This window comes from Aedes aegypti, unplaced genomic scaffold (genome assembly GCF_002204515.2).
Source record: "Aedes aegypti strain LVP_AGWG unplaced genomic scaffold, AaegL5.0 Primary Assembly AGWG_AaegL5_hic_scaff_1392_PBJ_arrow, whole genome shotgun sequence".
NCBI lineage: Eukaryota > Metazoa > Arthropoda > Insecta > Diptera > Culicidae > Aedes > Aedes aegypti.
This window is the reverse complement of record NW_018734825.1, coordinates 1-21,547: the sequence shown is the minus strand read 5'-3', so window position 1 is coordinate 21,547 and position 21,547 is coordinate 1. Positions and strand designations below refer to the sequence as shown.

Genomic DNA, 21,547 nt, shown 5'->3' with positions numbered 1-21,547 from the left:
CGAACTCACAGGAGCGATATGTTCGGATTTGCAAGCGACTGGAACCGTTTTACAGTGGATACCGGGCCATGTTGGACTGCAAGGGAATGAACAAGCAGACCAACTGGCAAAGCAGGGCCTGAACAGCAACGCAATAATGGTCAATAAACTACTATGGAAGGACATAACCAGGATATACAAACAGCAACTAGCGACCGCGACCAATGAGTGGTACCGACAAGTCACTTTGGAAGCGAGAAAAGGAAAAAAGTTTTTCGATATTTTCGAAAACTACCCAAGTCGTCCTTGGTATTGGACGAGCAAATTCAACGGAGAAGAAACAAGAACACTTAACCACCACTACAGTTTACGCCTTTGGTTTCCATCATATGGGCAAATGGATTATGCCCTCCCATCGCGGCAAGGTTGCATAACCAAAGGGAGGGAGTAGAGACGCACTTAAGTGTATACATTTTCTTTCAACAAAACTTTCGGCAAATGTTATTTAGCAAAAACCATTATTAAAACCCGATAAAAATGTGTTCATAGTAATTTTGGTATATTCTAGAGGTTATCATTTAAAACTTAATCCTAAGAATGTTACAAAACAGTGAAATAGGTACATTCAAATTACTTTAATAAAATAGAAGTTAGATGATCAAAATGAAATGTCCAAAAATGATTTTTTACGGTGAACCTCACTAGAGTCTATACATTAAGTAAGCATCATTTAGCCACACTTCATTTCATGCGCGTCCCAGATTACGATCCGCACATCATGCAGTCTTCCTTATTTTCCAGCGAGCAAACCATCTCGGCCATCCTTCGGTTACGCTCGGCATGGGACCCATTCAACTGCTGTTGAGAGTTGTCCGATGATGCCTTGACCGGAGATGCACTGCTAGTGGCTGTGCCGTTCATCTTGCTCGGGGTGCTCGTAGCGCCATTCATCTTCGATGGTGATCCGTTAACGGTGTCGCTGTTATTGATACGATTTGACTGATTCAATCGAGTCTTGTCCACAGTGAACTGGATAGCATTGACCGCGGGTTTTGTTCGCAGGTAATACATTCCGGTCTTCAGTCCCATTTTCCACCCGTAGAAGTGAATCGAGGTAAGTTTGCCGTAGTTGGGCTCAGCCACGTGAATGTTGAACGATTGCGACTGATCGATGAAAGCACCACGATCGGCTGCCATCTTGATGCAACTCTTGACGGAGATTTCCCACACGGTTTTGTATAGATCGCGGATGTGCTGCGGGATTTCTTCGATGTTCTGGATTGATCCGTTGTTTGCAATAATTCGGTTTTTCATGTCGTCATCCCACAAATCCAGCTCGGTGAGATCCTTTAGCAGGTGATGGTTGACAATCTAGAATTGGAAATTGTGATAAATACATGATTCGAAGATTATATGATTACAGGACTGATAGCAAATTAGTGTCTTGAAAATAGGAACTTTAAAGACCTTTTGCCTAAAAAGAGACCAAATAGAAACCAAATAGGCAAAAGAAAAAAAACGTAACAAGAACATTTTATAACCGGAAATTTTATTTAGAGAAGCTTCCAGCGAAAAGGTCATTTTGAACAGAATGATGCTCCATATCAACGAAAATCATATTTTTTTGCCAATGAACAGTTCTGATTTCCAACATGGACGGTCTGTTGAAATAAAAACGACTACAACACAACAAGGCTATTCGCTCCACACCGCAGGCTACTGACTGATATCGCTACCAGCCAGCTCCTCTCTTTTATTTCATGTCTGGGTAAAGATCTCTACAATTCATTCACTTAAAATACTACCTCTACAATTCTTACCCATCGACATATCTCCACTGCAGGATGTGTGATGTACCTGCACTCCAACACTCCTCCTCATCACACAACCTTCAAACCGCCATCTGCCACCCGAGCTCTCTTGTCCACTAAGCTCCTCCTGGCACCGAGCTCCAGCTACTGAACTCCTCCTAGTCGAGCTTCTCCTGGCTAGCTGCACCATCGTCCTCTTGGTCAACCGCGCCATCCTACGAGCTCCTCCTGACTCTCGAGTTCCTCCAGCTCTTCTAAGCTCGTCGTCCGATCAGCCAGCATCCACACCTTCAGCCTCGTTCTCAGCATCTTGGCCTCCAACTCTTGGGCACCTCGTCCAAGCCACCTCCCGTCCAGACTCCACCTTCCGTCCAGGCTCTACCTCCTCACCGAGATTCTGCCTCATCGTCTAGGCCATGTCTCCTCGTCCAGGTGCTTCCTCGTGGTCCCTCATTGAAGCCGCCTCAGCGTCCTCCAGGCGTTCCTGGGCCCATAACCTGTTGAAATAAAACGACAAAACAAGGCTATTCGCTCCACACCGCAGGCTACTGACTGATATTGCTACCACGTCAGCACCTCTCTTTTATTTCATGTATGGGTAAAGATATCTACAATTCATTCACTTAAAATACTACCTCTACAATTCTTACCCATCGACATATCTCCACTGCAGGATGTGTGATGTACCTGCACTCCAACACGGTCTAATGTCCTCAGTAACAAATTTGATTCGTTCCAACAAATCTGAAGGCTATTCTACTGGTCTTGCTCTTCTAGACATAGAAAAAGCTTTCGATAGTGTTTGGCATGAAGGCTTGATTGTAAAATTTTAAAAAAACTTCAATTTTCCAACATACATTGTTGGAATAATCCATAGTTATCGTTACACTTCAGGTTAATTATCAGAATTTCTGAAATACTTCCTGAAAGAGCTGGTGTTCCTCAAGGCAGCATTTTGGGACCAATATTATACAATATTTTTACATCTGACTTACCTGAGTTACATCAGGGATGTAAAAAAATTTTGTTTGCTGATAGCACAGGCCTCTCCGCCAAAGGACGAAGCCTGCTTGTCATTTGTAGTAGATTGCAAAAAAGTTTGGATATTTTTCTTCATACTTGCAAAAATGGAAGATTTCCCGTAATGCTTCCAAACTGCAGCTTGTAATATTCCCACATAAACCAAAAGCTTTTTATCTGAAACCATCAAGTAGACATGTTGTCACGATAAGAGGGGTTCCAATAAATTCGATGTTTCTAACGAACTAGCCCAATGCTAATTCACTGCTAGCAGAAGAGAAGAAGTGACTTTATAGACCATTTTGGTTAAAATGAAGACTTTAGAAACATTCCGTTAAAAATAGAGACTTTTTAGAGGCTTGCATTAAAATAGAGACCAAATCACAAAAATAGAGACCTGCTTCCAGCCCTGTGATTCTGTTACACTTTACCTGGAATTCTCCGGACAGCACTCGTCGGTTGTAAACGTTGGAAGTGTACGGTTCGAATGATTCGTTGTTTCCAAGAATTTGCGCCGTCGAAGCCGTGGGCATCGGAGCCAGAAGCAGGGAATTGCGAACGCCATGCTTGGCGATCTTTTCCTTCAAGGCAGCCCAATCCCACATGTCTGTTGGCTCTTTGTTCCACATATCGTACTGCAGAACTCCCTTGCTCACCGGACATCCCGGATAGGTTTCGTAGGTACCCTCCTTTTCGGCCAATTCACAGCTTGCTTCTAAGGCACCATAGTAGATAGTTTCGAAGATTTGCTGATTCAGTTTTTGAGCTTCTTCGCTGTCGTAAGGATAACGCATCAAAATGAAGGCATCGGCCATTCCCTGGACACCGATTCCGATCGGGCGGTGGCGCATATTGGATCGCTTGGCCTCTGGCACTGGATAGAAATTAATGTCGATGATTTTGTTGAGATTCTTAGTGGCAATTTTTGCTACTTCTTTCAGTTTTTGGAAATCATATGTCTTGTCGGGTTTCACGAACATGTTCAATGCGATGGACGCTAGGTTACAAACAGCAATTTCATCCTTGGAGGAGTATTCAACAATTTCGGTGCAAAGGTTTGAGCACTTGATGGTTCCGATGTTCTGCTGATTACTTTTCCTGTTGCAAGCATCCTTATACAGCATGTACGGAACACCGGTTTCCACTTGGGACTCGATGATTGCAAACCACAAATCTTGGGCTTTCACTTTCCGAATGTATCGTCCTTCCGCTTCGTATGATGTGTACAGTTTTTCAAACTCCTCACCCCATGTGTCGGATAGCCCAGGACATTCATGAGGGCACATCAAGCACCAGTCTTCGTTAGCCTCCACTCGCTTCATGAACAAATCCGGAATCCAAAGCGCGTAGAACATGTCCCTGGCTCGGACATCTTCAGCGCCGGTGTTCTTCTTTAAATCCAGGAACTCGAAAACATCGCCATGCCACGGTTCGAGATAAATGGCAAAGGCACCTGGCCGCTTGTTACCTCCCTGATCAACGTACTTGGCAGTGTTATTGTACACCCTCAACATGGGAATCAAACCGTTGGAAATTCCGTTCGTGCCAGCAATGTAGGTTCCCTTTGCTCTGATGCAATGAACATTCAGGCCGATTCCTCCAGCCGATTTCGAAATCAACGCACACTGCTTCAAGGTGTCGTAGATTCCCTCGATGCTGTCGTCGCTCATGGTCAACAGGAAGCAGGACGACAGCTGAGGTCGGCAGGTGGCCGCCGCAAACATCGTTGGCGAAGCATGAGTGAAATATCTCTCCGACAGCAAATTGTACGTCTCAATGGCAGCGTCGATATCTTCGCCGTGGATTCCAATGGCAACCCGCATCAACATGTGCTGTGGCCGTTCCACGATCTTGCCTTTGATCTTGAGCAAATACGATCGTTCCAGCGTCTTGAAGCCGAAATAGTTATAGCCAAAGTCCCGATCGTAAATGATAGCCGAATTCAGCCGGTCCGCGTGGTCCATAATGACCTTGTAGTGGAACTCTGAGATCATCGGTGTGCGCTTCTTCAGGTGTTCATTCTCCATCATATACAGGTCATGCATCACATCTATAAATACAAGAAAAAAAATTGATTTTTTTATTGGCATTTATGACAATTATGCAAGATTATATCGGAAGAAATGAACTTTTTTTTTTTGAAACAATACAGATAGGTGCAATTCTAAATCGATCTTGATTAATGTATTTTCGTTACCTAGATATGACTTCTTACTAGGGATACACAATATGTTCTGATGCATACACATTAGGTATTGTTTGCTCGATAGATGATCAAAAGCATAAAGTCCGAAGCTGAAAAATGAGTAGGGTATCCGTCCTATTATAGAGGATTTAAGCACGGTGTTGAAATTTAAATCGTATTTCAGTGTACAAAACCTAAATATTGTACAGTCATCTCTCCCTTACTCGATATTGAAGGGACCATCGAGTTAGGGAGGTATCGAGTTAGAGAACACAAAAACAGTGCAACTACGTTCCAAGGGACCATCGAGTTGGCCATGAAAACCAACTTTTACTATGGTTCTCTAACTCGATATCGAGATACGGAATATCGAGTAAGGGAGAGTTAACTGTAGTATTTTTCAATGTGAAGGGCTAAAACTATCCTTTATCTGGAGTATAGTGAAGTAAAAAAGTAAATTTTGGAATCAAACATACATTTTTTTAACATAAATCTGAAGCTCTCCCTCTGTCCTATTATTGCGGTATTTCGTCCTATTATTACGGTAGTGCCGTCCTATTATTGCGGTATACCAAAAATCATATATTTTATTACATTCAGTATACATTCAATGCCACACAATGTTCTAGCATTGAAAATATGCTCCCTCTATGCTAATGACATTGCACGGTGCTGTCAGTTTGTGTAACTTTGGACATATCTATAAAAAAAACTAATTCATTACTTAATGTCACGATTCGAAAACAAATCAACAGAATTGAATGATTGTCTGCCGGTTTCGTTTCCATTTCCGTCGTAGCTGGACAATGTTAATGAAAATAGACAAGGTTCTTCCATTTGAGACCACTAGTCACTATATAAGAAATTATTTTTTTGACTTAAGTACCACCACAACTTTGATGTTTAAAAACATATTTTTCACTAGTTTTCACCAATTCAATGCAGTTTTGAAAGATTGTTTCCTTGCGATCATCTTATATCTTAGTTTTTCAACGCAAATTTGGCATGTGTTCCGATTTTCAATCAGTTCACGCGATTTTAAGGCAGAACATTGTGTTTATTTGCAATATATTTGTAAATAAGAGCAACTACAGGGTAAAGATAAACATAAATCTTTTGTTTGACTAAATAAATGTATCCTAATAATATAATTAATGTTTCCAGCAATTACATTTAAAATGACTATTGAAATATAGAATTTTTGAATGTGATTTACAGATACCGTAATAATCAGGGCTGGTAGCAAAAATTGATACCGAAAAAAGTTATTTTAGTGACCAGATTTGAGAAAAAAGTGACAAAAAAGTGACTTTCGAATCTCGAAAAAGTGACTAATAGTGACTTGAAAATCAAGTCGTTAGAAACTTCATTTCAATTCTAGTATACTGTTCATTTTTATTGTGCTTCCAAAATTACAAGATATTGCCTACATTTGTTTTAAACTTCATAGTTAATATTTACGTACAAAATCCTTTTTAGCAGATTTTCAATCTTTTCAAAATTTTATGTCTTTAATATTACCAAAGTATGTTATTTTGTAAATTTTAATAAGAATTTGGAAAATTTGTAAAATTAGAAATTTTTTCATTTCACATTTTCATTTAAACTCCAGCTCTTCTACCTCATAAGGTCAATATTTTTATGCATTAATCAATATTTCAAATAAAAAATGATGATAGAATATCGAAATTGATTGTAATACTGCCTAAAACCGCGTCCTTTAAACGTCGACTAAGGAAGAGCAAATGGTTGATATAAGCCTGAGTGACAATGAAATTTTCCATCAGTAAGTTTAATGGGAGGTACGTGTGGTCGAATTCACATTCTAAGACTTCCTCGTGAAATTACGACAAGTAACTGCTCGTTTTGCCGTAAATTTCTTATTACTCCGAAGACCTCTTCATGAGTCTGTTTTGTAATTTTTACGAACTTTTTATGTAATTCTTCGAAGAATCGTTTAAATACCTTCATGAATTCAATCTGTTTTCTTTTTTATACAAAATTATATCCAAATTATATCAAGATTTGTTACAACTAACAAATTTTGTTCAATGTTTGTTAGAAGCACTTTAAGTTGATGGAGGAAATTATAACACAATTAAAACATAATCAGTTATAATAACAAAAGCTGTTTCAAATTTGATTTATTTTAAAACTAAATTACCGTCAACGTACCAGTATCCGCTCATGTTCTAGTAGCCCGCTCACGAGTTTAAAAAGTGAGATAATTTGAGTAAATACGCGAAAGATTGTCCACAGTATGATTCAATTTGTCGATTTGAATCGTCTAGTGGCTAAAGTTTTCAAATTTACTTTATTTGAAATTATCTTTTTTCGGTGTGAGCGGGCTACTGGAACATGAGCGGATACTGGTGCACTGATGGTATTCCACAATTTGTTATAAAAAATGATAGGAAAGAAAATAACAAATTTTGTTATAATTCAGTAATGGAATATAACAAAATTAGTTATATTTTTGTTTGATTTAAACATAATGTGTAATATTTTTGCTTAAATTATAACAGATTTTGCATCAATTTTGTTTAGTGTGGAAGGAATTGTGTTATATGTTTTTGTTATTTTAACTACTAACCCGCCAAAATTATAGCATATTTTGTAAGAGAAAATGCGCTAACTGAACAACAAAATCTGTTACAACCCTCTTGTAATCCACTGGTCGGGAAGACAAGGAAATGTCAAGAAAAAAATATATTTCTTTGTGAAAAATTTTGAAAAATCCGCGAGGAATTTCTTAAAAAATCCTAGAGCAATTTCTAATGAAACTTGTGTGAGTAATAATGATGACCACCTACGAGGATCTCTCAAAGATCTCTTGGATTCTTGAAGAATATATTTCTTGATAAATTGCTATGATAATAAAAAAAATGCTGGAGAAATTTCTAGAGGAAATTATTAATGAATCCCAGATGCAATTCATCGAGGGATTCTTGGAAAAGATTTTATCCAATTCTGAGGAATTCAGGAGAGTTATTGTGGATGAATTTTTGAGAGAATTCTTATAAAAATGCCTGGATTAAATAATTGAAGGCGTAGGAATTATTGTAGGGTTTCTTGTAAAAATGTCGATTTTTTTTTCGAAAACTCTGCAATAAACCTTTGGGGAAGAACTTTTGTAGGACCTGCTGGAAGAAACCCAGAAGTAACGCTTGGGGAAATCTTTGAAAGAATCAGTGGAAAGACATCTGGAGGAAATACTGAGATTTTTTCTTCAGAGTAATCTCTGTGCAAATTACTGGAGGTAGCGTAGGAATGCTCTAAAAAGTTTAGTACCAAAGTCAGAAGAAATTCCTCTAAGCTTCTATTGAAAAATTGCTGGTGGCATTCCTGGTGGAGTTCTTGAACTTATTCCAGAAGGAATCTCTGGATAAATAGTTACGTAATAATCTCTGACGGCTTCTCTGGAGCTTCTAGAATGTTGCACCAGAATTCACTGCAAGCAGATTAACCATCTCTTTCGACGACTTTAATCGATAGTTTGTTTATGAAAAAGCGTTTTCATAAAAAGTAAATCAATAAACAATGTTTCAGAGTCTATTTTTTCGAAACCAGTTTAAAATTTTTTGGTTGTTTTGCAATAGTAAATTGATTGCTTACCAATAGTTTTACAATTCAAAAAGTTAGTTGACTTATGGATCAATTTGATAAGTATAGAATCATAATGTAGTAACTAATGCATAGTATTCCTCTGGTTCGGTTTGCTTCAAGTTCGTCAAAAAATAATGGAGCTCTGGAGTAGGGAAAGACAAGGTTAAGGCAAAAAGTGGCTCTAGATACCATATTGATTATTATGTCTTTAGAGGGAGACCATAACTAAAATTAAACACTTTTTAGAGATATGCATTGAAATAGTATCCAAGCCTTAAAAAAAGATCTGCTTTCCTGAAAATATACTATTTTTCGTACCTGTTGTAAGCTTTAATCTTTTCCTAATAAATTATTTATTTTATATGGAACTGGGAATCGTACTTGTCTTTTCCATTTCAGCAATTCTATGTCCTACTTCCTTATTTAAACAAGTCTTATTCGGAATAATAAAAATAACTATTAATTTATTGACTGAATATCTTAAGTAGTGTCGTAATAGCGGCGCAGCCGAAATTTTTTTTGATTGAAGAAATGTTGTGTTACAAAAAGGATATATTCTGCCATAATAATTACTGGCTCGAAGTAATTTCCCTGCGTATAGTCAAAATCCACTGATAATTCCAGGTTGAATAAAATTCCCTGATAATTCCAGGTTTTCCAGGTTTTACCAGGTAATAGACACCCTGCTAACTTAAAACTTAGCCTAAATTAAAAAGGCCGATTCATAATTTTCCCCGAAAATTAAGCTCAAAATAGTGGTAAAAAGTGACTTTTTGACGAAAAAAGTGAAATGGCTTCAAAAAAGAGACTTTAAAGTGACTGGGCTCAAAATAGTGACCAAGTCACTAAAAAGTGACTCGCTACCAGCCTTGTAATAATAGGCAAAAAGCTATTTTCATTTTCCTATTATTGCGGTATATGCTTTTTCTCAAAAATATAAAACTTTTATTTAAAATTCAATATCTATCACGTAACTACATCCATACTGAACTGATATACCCGCTGCATATAATTGGTTTGGTTCTAAACTTAAAAGCTCACGCTTATGAAAACCCGTCCGTAGATTGAGAGACTGGTTAAAAATATAGGCTTTTCTTGATGCATCATATAAAACTGTTCTTCCAACGATCAAAATCGTTTAATTTTCAAAGCATTTATCTGGTACGGCTAGGAAATACAATAATCTTTCATCATCATCAATAATATCCATGGTACATAGAGCTTTCGATTAACAATGAGCGTTTAATTCTTATACCGCAATATTAGGGAATACCGCAATAATGGGCAAATTACCCTACGCTTCTGAGAGTTTAATGGCGGCAAACTATTTTTTAGAAGGTATAAATAGCGGTTTCATTTTCTAAATAGGTTCTAAGAGATTTTAAAGGTGGTAAAGAATAATAATTGTATAAAACGACTGCTAACTACTTGACTACTTTATTATTTCTCAATAGTAGCACTAAATAAATGACACGGGTAGGTATACCACAAAAGAACAAAGGTCGCAGTGGTTCATCCAGAACAGAATCAGTTAGAAATGCTGGATTTTCACAAGTAGATTTTTAACAACAAACCACAAAGTTGGGTTATTTTGAAACTCACAGACTCGATTATTATAATCAGTGCTGTAAAATGTCAAACATTTGGAAAAAAATAAATGATTATAGCACCTTTCCATGGGAAATACCATCAATGCACCAGATTCCGCTCATTTAAGGGAAGTTATGTGTTCAAATGTTTATTATAAAATAGCTATTATGTCGATCAATACTATTTTTATGTCACAATGTAGCTCCAAGTATAGGTAATCAGCAGCAAAATAAAAAGAGTTTCAAAAACTTTCATAAAAAAAAATAATTGCATTTGTTATTGCATCTAGGTGTTCCTTTTTCCGCTCACAGTAAGTAGATTTTATAACGAACTTACTAAAAAAATCATTATTTAGAATTTCGTTGTTCATCCTGATATTGTTTATGGTCAAACCTTAGCTACTACCGCAATAAAGAAGGCTGTATACTAAAAGCGACACTTCTTCAAAATTTTGTTTAATTTTTTGCATGAGCGGTTATTGGAACACACAAAAATACCTACTGATCTTAGTGATAACCGCTCATGAGGTCTTGTGTTTTCAATATAAAGAATTATTTTATCAAACGGATATAAAGTTGTTAATATTGCTAGAAAATATCCGTGCGAAAAATGTTGGTTTTCAACACGAAACATCAATGTTTACACTAGTACGCGGAAATAGGGCATGAGCGGATACTGGTACACGCATGGGATAGTATCAGCAAATATTAGCGGAATTTGGGGCAAGTGTGCCACCTTAAGCAAATTGTTCTCTAACTTTGTCTGAAACATACAAAACCTTCCAATTTAGCCTTATTGTATTAGTTTCACATCTTTTCATAAGCACTGTGCCATTTAAAAAGAAAATAACTTAAAAAAGTATTAGTTTTAGGGCTTCTCAAATATTATCCAAAATAACCATTTTTTCAACACTATGGGGCAAGTGTGCCACCCATATTGGGCAAGACGGCCACCGAATAAACATCGCATGTAATTCTACTTCTAATGATTTTTTTTTATTTCTTATAAATACTACTTACAAAACAGAGGCTAATAGATAATTTAAGGAATATTTTTAAGTTCACCGTCATAGGGGGCTGCTTTATAACAAGGTTCATCACATGTGGAACTCTCTACTAGTCAATTCCAATAACTAAAATGGTTAATTTTGTCTCCATTCAATACGATATATGTATCCAGCTTTTTAAAAGTTCTAATGGCTGCCACAAGCAGGCTCTCTTTCTGGGTGGGAACAGTCGATTTGACGTTTGGCTTGGGTCCTTTTATATGGAGCGGACCCAAGCTAAACGTCAAACCGACTGATCCCTACCAGAAAGAGAGCCTCGCTTGCGGCGGCCATTAGCGCTCGTAAAAAGCTGGATTACCCTTGTATTACGACGGATATGTAAAATATTACACTAGATCAGCACTAAATAATGGTAAAATCTTGTTGTAGATTTGAAAAGACGGTACTTAACACGTCGAAAAACATATTATTTTTAAATATTTTGAGAAAAAATCCCTTTGGGGGCAAAAATGTCAGCTATTCCCCGACTATACTTCAGAAACCACTACTGAGGCCTCATTTTTGTTTATGTTTATGATTTTGTTAATGATGTTTACATTTTCATAAATTTCACTCCAACAATCTCCGTTTACCATTTAGGTGGCACACTTGCCCCAATAAGTACAGATTTCAACCAAACTGGATTTCGTATGTAAAACTAAATACTTTTTTCGTTCAAATGCCACAATACTTACGCATTTACGTTAGAAAAATCTGTTAATAAATTTCCTTTCACCATAGTGGTTTCTGCGCTCGTGTACATACACGGTACATGTCACCAACACTACTTAAAAATTGCTGGTGGAAAATATAAACAAAGATCAGCTGTTCCCAGCAAAATCAAATGGCAGTATTTTCAACCAGCAAATTTGCGCATGTGTTCGTGACACCGCTCGGCGAGAGCTCAATGCTGTTTGAAAACAACGAAATCTTATAAGAATCTACTCAAATTTGGTTGCTTTTACAAAAGTCGATGTAAATACGTGAAAAATAGAGCAACTTTCATCATATTTTGATCATTGTATAGTGAACTATAAGGGAACATATAGTTAAGCTCAGAGATAAAATATATTTCGTAGATTTTATAAAAAGCAAGGGTGGCACACTTGCCCCAAAGTCCGCTACCATCCGATAGTAATTTGGAAAAGGTCACCGGGAAAAACATTTTCCGATTACTTTTTCCACGGACAATGATGATATTGGCAATATTCAATTGTCAAAGTCACGTGATATTCATGACATTTAACAGCTCTGATTATGATGATGGGCATACACTACCCGCCAAAAGTATAGAATCGCTGCACTGAATATTGCAACACTTGTTTTTATAATTGTAACATCTCAAAAAGTTTAGAATTACTGGCAAGCGTACCAATATTGGCGTTTTAGTGGTTCTATACTTTTGATCTGTTGTAAAATCTGTTTCATTGAAAAATAAAATCCTAAAAAACTTATGCAATACTGAATTACCAAATTGTTTCAACGGATCCTTTCCTTGGCACTTTTAATTCACTTTGGCAGTGGGTTTTTTAAGCTCATATTTGGCCACAATATGCGTCAAATCGAATTGCTTCTTATTGCAAAGTTTCAGACAATTCGACCGAGAAAAGCCCCCCATGCCAAAGTGAATCATGGATGGATCATGGATGAATTTTCCAAAAAACATAAAACATTTAAGTATCTCCATTAGCGTAACTTGAACTCAATCCTAGAGGGGGCTTGACACATTCGATCAAAAAAATCGCTAAAGCAAGATGCGAACTTAGCATGAGAGTTATAATTTTCTAAGGGGAGGGGGGGGGGCAGACTCCCCTAGCCCCCCGTATTTACGCCAATGAGTATCTCATGAATGCCAGTCAGCGTTCTTCACAGTCGTCCTGGTCCTGTTGCTAGATCTTCTGCTAGATCCTGCCGCCGTCGTTCCGGCCCTGCTGTCGGAAGTCGGGCGAGGGTCTTCCAACCACTTAACAACGGCGAGTACTTCAATCGTTTCGCAAGTGTGAGTGCCTTGTGGAACATCTTTTTACTTATCAAATTCCAATAATCATTGAATATTGCTGTGTGCTTTCGAAAGGCAAATTTAAAATGCGGAAACACCGAACGAGGTAAGATTTTTAACAAGGAAGGCGAAGTCAAAGATTGATTTCCTTTGCTAGGTTGGCGGTGATATTGATCATGGTTGCTATGTATCCTTTGGTTACTTTGTGTTGAAGCCCAGTTAGAATGGATTTGCACCTCAAACGCAAACAGCAATACCTTGTTCTAGCCAGGATTTTAGAGTAAAGCTAGGTATGCTGTTCAGCTCGAGAAAAGTAAAAATTTCTGCGTCAGTGAGCTCCATTTGAATTGACATTTCTTTTCAACTGCGTACTGCGATCAAAGAAACATGTTTTCCTCGAGCGTTTCTTGCAAGAAATTTCCCACACATCGAGATAGGCGATTACTTTCCTGTTGAAGAGCATACTTCGCTTAAGGCTAAGTAGCCTGTCATTCGTTTTGGCAGCCTTGTTAACATTGCGGCTCGCAATTTCAAAATGAAAAAAACCAATCGATTTTCATTAATTCAAAATTATGACATGATTTAGCAACAATCATCAACGACGCGTACAAATTCTAATGACGGCCTACTTCGCCTTAAAGCCTGATTCGCTGCTGACAAGTAATTTCTTTGCCTATCTTGGTGCATGGGAAATTCCTGCAAGAAATCGATCAAGGAAGCGTTTTTTTCTTATCACAGTTGAAAAGAAATGTCAGTTCTGCAGCGACTCCCGTTTGAACTGACATCTCTTTTCAACTGCGTACTGCGATAAAAAAAGCGCTTCCTTGATCGATTCCTTGCAGAAATTTTCAATGCGTCAAGATAGGCCAAGAAATTACTTGTCAGCAGCGAATCCGGCTTAAGAACATAAAAAGCTTGCTAAATATTTATAGGCATCTATGCGATACCATGCGGCACTCCTCAACACCATACAGACTGCCAAAACTTCAATGATATATGACCAAGAAGTACGTGATTTTTCACGTGACGTTTGGATTATGTTGAGAGCAGTAGCTATTAGCATAATACTAATCATTATTGAAAGTTTCGATTAATTTTTACTCTAATATTTCAACTAAAATCTCGCATAACTCGAGATCTCGCCCTAAAAGCCATTGGTAACCGAGTGTGTAACTCCTTGTTTCAAAACAAATTGATGGACCTGGATGAAAACTATCACCTTTTGGAGTTAGTGGAGGATCTTCTCTTCATCGTAGCATTGTTGAATAACGTGTAAATCCATTAACTTGCTCGGTAACGACAATCTACACACTCGGTTACCAATGGCTTTTAGGGCGAGATCACAAGTTATGCGAGAAATGATGATTAAATTGGTTTTTGAATTTTCTAAAATTACTTGATATCATTAATGATTCAAATGGTGCAATGTCATATTACGCTAATAATCAGTAAAAAAAATTGTCATCAAAACAATCAATAAACCTAGTGCTCTCACAATCGTTTGTTCCAACTTTTTCCGATTGGGATACAATCTCAAAAAAAAATTGTCGTGACATACACACGGGGCAACATTGTTGCAACTTTTTCAACTCGTAATTAATTAGTCATTGCCAATACTTGTATATTTGGCAGAACTCTTCTTTTAAGTTATTAAAAAGCGTTTAAATTATTCTCCGCATAAATATAGCTTGTGAATATCAATTTGAGGTTCATAATGATAAATCATACTTTTTAATAATTACAATAATTTAATGAAAATTTCAACAACACCATGTCACGAATTTCTTAAATATTTAATAAGAGAGACTAAATAATTTAGTATAACAATAATAGTATAATAGAAGAATAATTTAGTATAATTTAATATTTGATGAGAGACTGAACTTCGACCAAGCTAAATATCACCGCAAAGGCATGATTCTTGCAAAATCCTGTACAATAAATTACAGAAAACCCACGAAATTCTCACCAAAACATTGGCAGATTTTTTTCAGAATCTTCTGAACCAATTTTTTATAAAATACTGGGCAGTGTTTCCGCATAATTCTGTGTGGATTTTTTATCTAACTCTGAACAGGATTCATGTACAATCCTGGACAAATATCTCTCAGATTCCATTACAGGTTTTTAGAATGGATATTTTGAGGCTATACCACAGACAAACAGACGTAACACTTTAATTATTTTCCATCGCACAGCAGAATAGTGCCCAATTCTAATATTTGATAGTTGGCCGACTGGCCACTTGTGGCGTTCGCATCACTTTTGTTCGAGTTTGACGTTTGCCCACTACCGCCACCTAGTTTGGCCGCGGTTGGCCAAATGTAGTATTTTTAGCATTGGTCGTTAATGTTCACGTGACTATGTTATAAATTGATAATTGTTCTAGCTGTTACGTCTGTTTGTCTGTGCTATAACCTTTGTTGGACTTTTTCCAAATGTCAAGCTGTATTTCTTCACAACCCTAGGCATGATTTTTAAATGATTATGGGCGGAATTTTGACAAAATTCTTAGTAGAATTCTTAAAATATCTTTAACATGATTCTAACTTAATTAATTTATAATTCATTCTAAACTTAATTTTATTGAGGATCAGAATTTTTAGCGACATAATTTTGAACACAATAACTTCGCACGATCGTTTTAGAATGCTAAGTGAAATTCTTACTAAATCCTTAGTATGATACTCAAAAACAATTATCTTGTTTTCCCCAAAAGAATTTTTGATTAATAAAAATTGGATATGTTATGGCCCACCGTGTATTATTATTACTGAAATGTGGCTCGCGGTTCAAAAAGATTGGGCAGGCCTGGCCAATAACTATGACCAATTGCGTTTCTCATAGTAATTCCAATTATTCCTGCATATCAATGATCGAATGCTGAGAAGAGAGAAAATAAAAGGGCGGAAGGAACGAGTTGGTACAGTATCAAATTCAATACGACATCCTGTATAAATAAACATCGATCGAGCGACTCTAACGCCGAAGATAATGGTGATAAAATTTCAGAAACATTCGATTCAACGGTAGCCATAACATGAAAATTCCTGAATACCTAACTGCTCCATAAGCAACACATGGCACTTGTACGCAAGATTGCACCCAATTTCTTATATGGCTATTCAGGCAGTCCTATAAACGGTTCTGCCTTTTAATATACCTTTGAGTATAAGAAATGTACTTACCGGAAAAGTGCTTCTTGGTTTCCTTGTGCAAATTGGACACGGCTAAACGGGCTGCCAGGATGGCATAATCCGCATGCTCTGTCGTCATGGTGGCAGCCGTTTCCGCGGCCAGATTGTCGAGTTCCTGAGTCGTCACGCCCGAGTAGAGTCCATTGATTACCTTCAAGGTGATCGCGACCTGTCGAAATTGAATTGAAGAGCTCTTAATTACAAGCCCAATTCGTGTACTATACGTATATCTACACTTGAAACTGTATCAACTATTCTAGTTAATCTAACAGTACTCAACGAAGAACAAAGAAAGGACAATGGATGCCACTTACCGGATCGACGAAGTCCATGTTCAACCCATAGCACAGTTTCTGGATACGGGATGTAATTTTGTCCAAGTGAACTTCCTCCTTGCGTCCATCTAGGTACAAAGAACGGACAACTTATGAAATATCGCCCGGGCAGCACCCGGAACATCGAAATATCGTTTGACCTACCTCGCTTGAAGACGTACATCTTGTTCGATTTGAGAACCATTTTTGCAGTGAAACCAAAAAGTTCACGTCCTCAAACTACACCGGAACACGCTGTTACAAAAAACACTTGAACTGGGATAGCACTAAATTAAAAATTTTTGGGTAATAATCCGGCAGGAATGGCCCACGAGCAAACTTAACACGGGTCTCAACTCTTGAACGAACAGGACAGGAATGAGGAAAAACGATGCAAGTTTTCCCGCAATTTTTTGACTGTTGACATGCCGAGCAATGACCCGCTGACAGATGGAACGACGCGAAACGGATCAGAGCAGGTATTTAGAAGGGAGGTAGTACGATGTGTCAAAGTACAGCATTGCGCCATATTGGGAAACTATATGACAGCTGGCAGGTTTGCTATTCTCGATCACGTCAGCAAGCCATGAAATACTAGGAAAGTTTTTCCACTGACATCATTTTGTTTCAGAAATACGTCAGTTCTATTCCCACAGTCCTGTACATACTCAGCATCATGATATTATTCACAAAATACAACAAAATTGAGAATAAAGGTGGATTTTCAGATGTCGCACGGTTTGCCATCATCTGAATTATCAGGCAAGCTTCCTATGTAGGAAAAGCGGATTTTTTTTCAACAAGTGTTGTGCACAATACAACAGCGATAGAATTGAATTGTGAACGAATAAATATATGGATTCAGGTAACCGGAATACATTCCAAAAAACATACAAATTAAATCGCATTTTATTGAGCAGTATGTGTTACAGGTCAGCGTAGTACACACTCGACATTTTCAACGATCAAGCAATGCTACATGTGGCCTGTATTCACCGATCAGTTTTCCTTGCTGAAAAAAACAATCTTTAGTATATCGTAGTGCCAATAACTTCATATCCGTCGCATGTTCGGATTTCGAGAATCAGTCGGTGGTACGAGATAGCATAAAGTTTCGACAAGCCTCTCTTCATCGTAGACCATCGCTGTGTACCGTACGCTATGGATAACATCCTCCATTAAATTCTCTTGCGATTCTTTCTGGTCGATTCCCCTGGAAGAATACAACTCCACACTGAGTATGTGGCATGTCTTTTCATTTAATTGAGTTTTACTGTTCTCTGAAAACTGCAAGATTACCATTAGTTTTTAGATAAAACTACAAAATAACTTACTTGCAAAAGCTTGAACATTTTTTTCGCATAACCAATAATAAACAATCCAATGGAAACGATAGCAACCACAAGAGGGGAAGATTCCATCGACAGGTACGCCAGCTCGCCGACTCGCCTGCTGTCATTTTCCTCACCTCGCTGTTTCCAACACCCCGCATCCATTGACTGCTTAGATTGCTGTACCTCTCTTCAAAATATCTTGGATCAGAGCGCGGTGCGTTAGTGCACTCGAAAAAATAGAGATTTTTTTTTCTTCAATTTATTTATTTCTCGCATACTCTGAGATAACGCCCTAAAAGCCATTGGTAACCACGTGTGTAGCTGAGCAAATGAAAGAATAAGCATCCAAACCAACATCACGGGCAGGTAGATAATGATCCTCTCTTCCCTATAGCGTTGTTAAATAACATGAAAATCTATTCAAATGCTCAGAAACAATGAGCTACACACATGGTTACCAATGGCTTTTAGGGCGTTATCTCAGATTATGCGAGATTTCAAACATTACATTCATTTCTTATATCTAGGTGTTCTGTGTTATTAGACAACACTATCATACTAATTTGGTAAAACAAATTTAAGATTTCATTAACATTTTGTTAACAACATACAGTGACTCAATTTCATTTTCGTATGGGCACTGTTTTTATATAAAGTTGGTGTAAAACTATTAAATGGTGCATGGACTTCGATATACCTTATCAATCTCAAAGCACAGACAAACAGACGTAACACTTAGAACAAATCTCGATCGAAATCATAGTCACGAGGACATGTACGCCCAATGCTAAAATTAGTGTATTTGGCCGACGGGCCAACAGATGGCGGTAGTGTGTAAACGTCAAACGCGAACAAAAACGATGCGAGCGCTGCGGGTGGTGGATTGGCCACCTACCATATTTTTGAATCGACCGTTAAAAAGGTGGTCGATGGACAAAGATGAGAGTGTGACGTCTGTTTGTCTGTGCTCAAAGGTCATAGGTGTCATCTATTGTTAGGCAATGACAAACTGTTTTCATCTGCTTTAATCTTTGGAATGATGGAAAAGTATTGAGTTCGTGTCTATAATTGACCCAATTCCATATTCGTACACCTAACAAAAAAATAAATACCGTACACCCCCGTTAATTTGAACGATACCTCATGCAAACCATCGGGGTTCATTTATAATTTGAACATCTAGTCACCCTACAAAAGTGCTTCTGGCTACCTCTTTCACTGTTTTGTTTTGATTCTGCGTTCCGTTCCACAGCGTTCCATTCCACTTTACTCCGTTCCATGAGCTCTATGACGTTTGAACCATTTTTAATCTGAACGATGTGCAAATTAGCGGGGTACAAATTAAAAAGTGTTCAGATTAAATGTGGTCAAACCAACGGGGGTACCCGGTACAACATTTTTTGCAATTTTTTAATGAACTAGATGATTGCTTAAGTTCTGCGTTGTGTTGTTCAGATGTGGTAGAGTACATTTGGAAATTTTTTTTATTATTCCCATGTTTTTTGCTGAAATATTACTGCGAATATTGCACAAGTTTCAAAAATATAATCAGTTTTAGAGTAGCTAGGAGTGGATATCAACAACTTATACTTTTGGATCTTAGGTAATACCGTACACCCCCGTTAATTCGAACAGTACCTCATGCAAACCATCGGGGTTCATTTTTAATTTGAACATCTAGTCACCCTAGAAACGTATTTCTGGTTACCTCTTTCACTGTTTTGTTTTGATTCTGCGATCCGTTCCACAGCGTTCCATTCCACTTTACTCCGTTCCATGAGCTAAATGACGTTTGAACCATTTTTAATCTGAACGATGTGCAAATTAGCGGGGTACAGATTAAAAAGTGTTCAGATTAAATGTAGTCAAACCAACGGGGGTACCCGGTACAACATTTTTTGCAATTTCGTGGAAGACCACTTGAGGATATCAGGAATTATATCGGAATGCATTCACCATCATTTTAAAATTTCTGAAAAATTGTTCTGTAATGATTCATTGCGTAACTCGAAACAGTTGCGTAATGAGAAAGCGCTGCGTAATGAATCATTACAGCACTGGTACCCGGTACCCCCGTTGGTTTGACCACATTTAATCTGAACACTTTTTAATTTGTACCCCGCTAATTTGCACATCGTTCAGATTAAAAATGGTTCAAACGTCATTTAGCTCCTGGAACAGAGTAAAGTGAAATGGAACGCTGTGAAACGGAACGCAGAATCAAAACAAAACAGCCAAAAGGGTAATCAGAAGTACGATTTTCTGTTGTTTGTAGGGTGACTAGGAGTTCAAATTAAAAATGAACCCCGATGGTTTGCATGAGGTACCGTTCAAACTAGCGGGGGTGCACGGTACGTAACTCGTTGCAGAACTCGATTTTTACAGCACTCGTCGTAATAATAATAATAGTCGTAATTATCGTAATGGTAGTTTACGGAACAAGTTGCAGAATGATGGTTTTTACAGGTGCTGTAAAAATCGAGTTCTGCAACGAGTAGAAACTACTGAATCCATGGTAAAATTAAGAACTGCACCAACGATTTTCTACCGACTACATTAATATGTTAACTAGAGTGGTTCAAAAAATCGTTTTTGCTCCACACCGCTCATTCGATTCTATATCAAATTCTGGTTGTCCTCCCAAAATTTGAGCTCATTTGGATGAAAATTGAGACTGCACAAGCCCTTCAAAGTTTATATAGGAATTACTATGGGAAAAGCAAGCAATTCATTCAATCGGTCATAGTGTTTTCCCATGTGCTCTTGGGGATTAGAGCTACGTTGATACTGTGAGATACATTCATCAGCTACAACTTTGCCGAAGACCGTTTTAAATCGGACGCCTCAGTAATTAGTTATTGATTTATATCCAGTCACAAATTCTTCGGCAGTGCTCATTTAACTTCTGAACAGGCAACATTGCTGCACTTGGCGCGAAAGATAGCACGCACAAATCATGGCTACTATGTTTTACTGCATATATCCAGTGATGCCTGCAGAACAGCCCAATAATTATAGCCAAAGTTTTACAACTCATTCAAAAATTAATAACTAATTACCGGGGCGTCCGATTTCAAAACGGTCTTCGGCAAAGTTGTAGCTGATGAATGTATCTCACAGTATCAACGTAGCTCTAATCCCCAAGAGCACATAGGAAAACACTATGACCGATTGAATGAATTGCTTGCTTTTCCCATAGTAATTCCTATATAAACTAGGAATGGCTTGTGCAGTCTCAGTTTTCATCCAAATGAGCTCAAATTTTGGGAGGACACTCAGAATTTGATCTAGAATCGAATGAGCGGTGTGGAGCAAAAACGATTTTTTGAACCACTCTAATGTTAACTCTACCAAAGCATAGTCAATATCACTACACAAGAAAATATATTCTGTTTATTTAACCAGAGTTGTAGTATTTATGACTAGAAATATTCTAGATTTGACAAGTTTGGCATTATACTTTTGAC

At 37.7% G+C, this 21,547-nt stretch overlaps 1 protein-coding gene across 1 annotated transcript; it reads right to left on the bottom strand.

Moving 5' to 3' along the window:
* Positions 1–517: 517 nt before the first annotated feature.
* On the bottom strand, positions 518–17,015 carry LOC110680439 (ribonucleoside-diphosphate reductase large subunit-like). Its single transcript, XM_021856236.1, has 5 exons — positions 16,912–17,015; positions 16,747–16,835; positions 16,424–16,601; positions 3,242–4,860; positions 518–1,350 (listed from the first exon to the last, which is right to left on the bottom strand). Exons 1-5 carry the CDS (start codon positions 16,949–16,951, stop codon positions 742–744), a joined length of 2,535 nt encoding a protein of 844 aa, XP_021711928.1. The 5' UTR covers positions 16,952–17,015; the 3' UTR covers positions 518–741.
* Between the last annotated feature and the right edge of the window lie 4,532 nt (positions 17,016–21,547).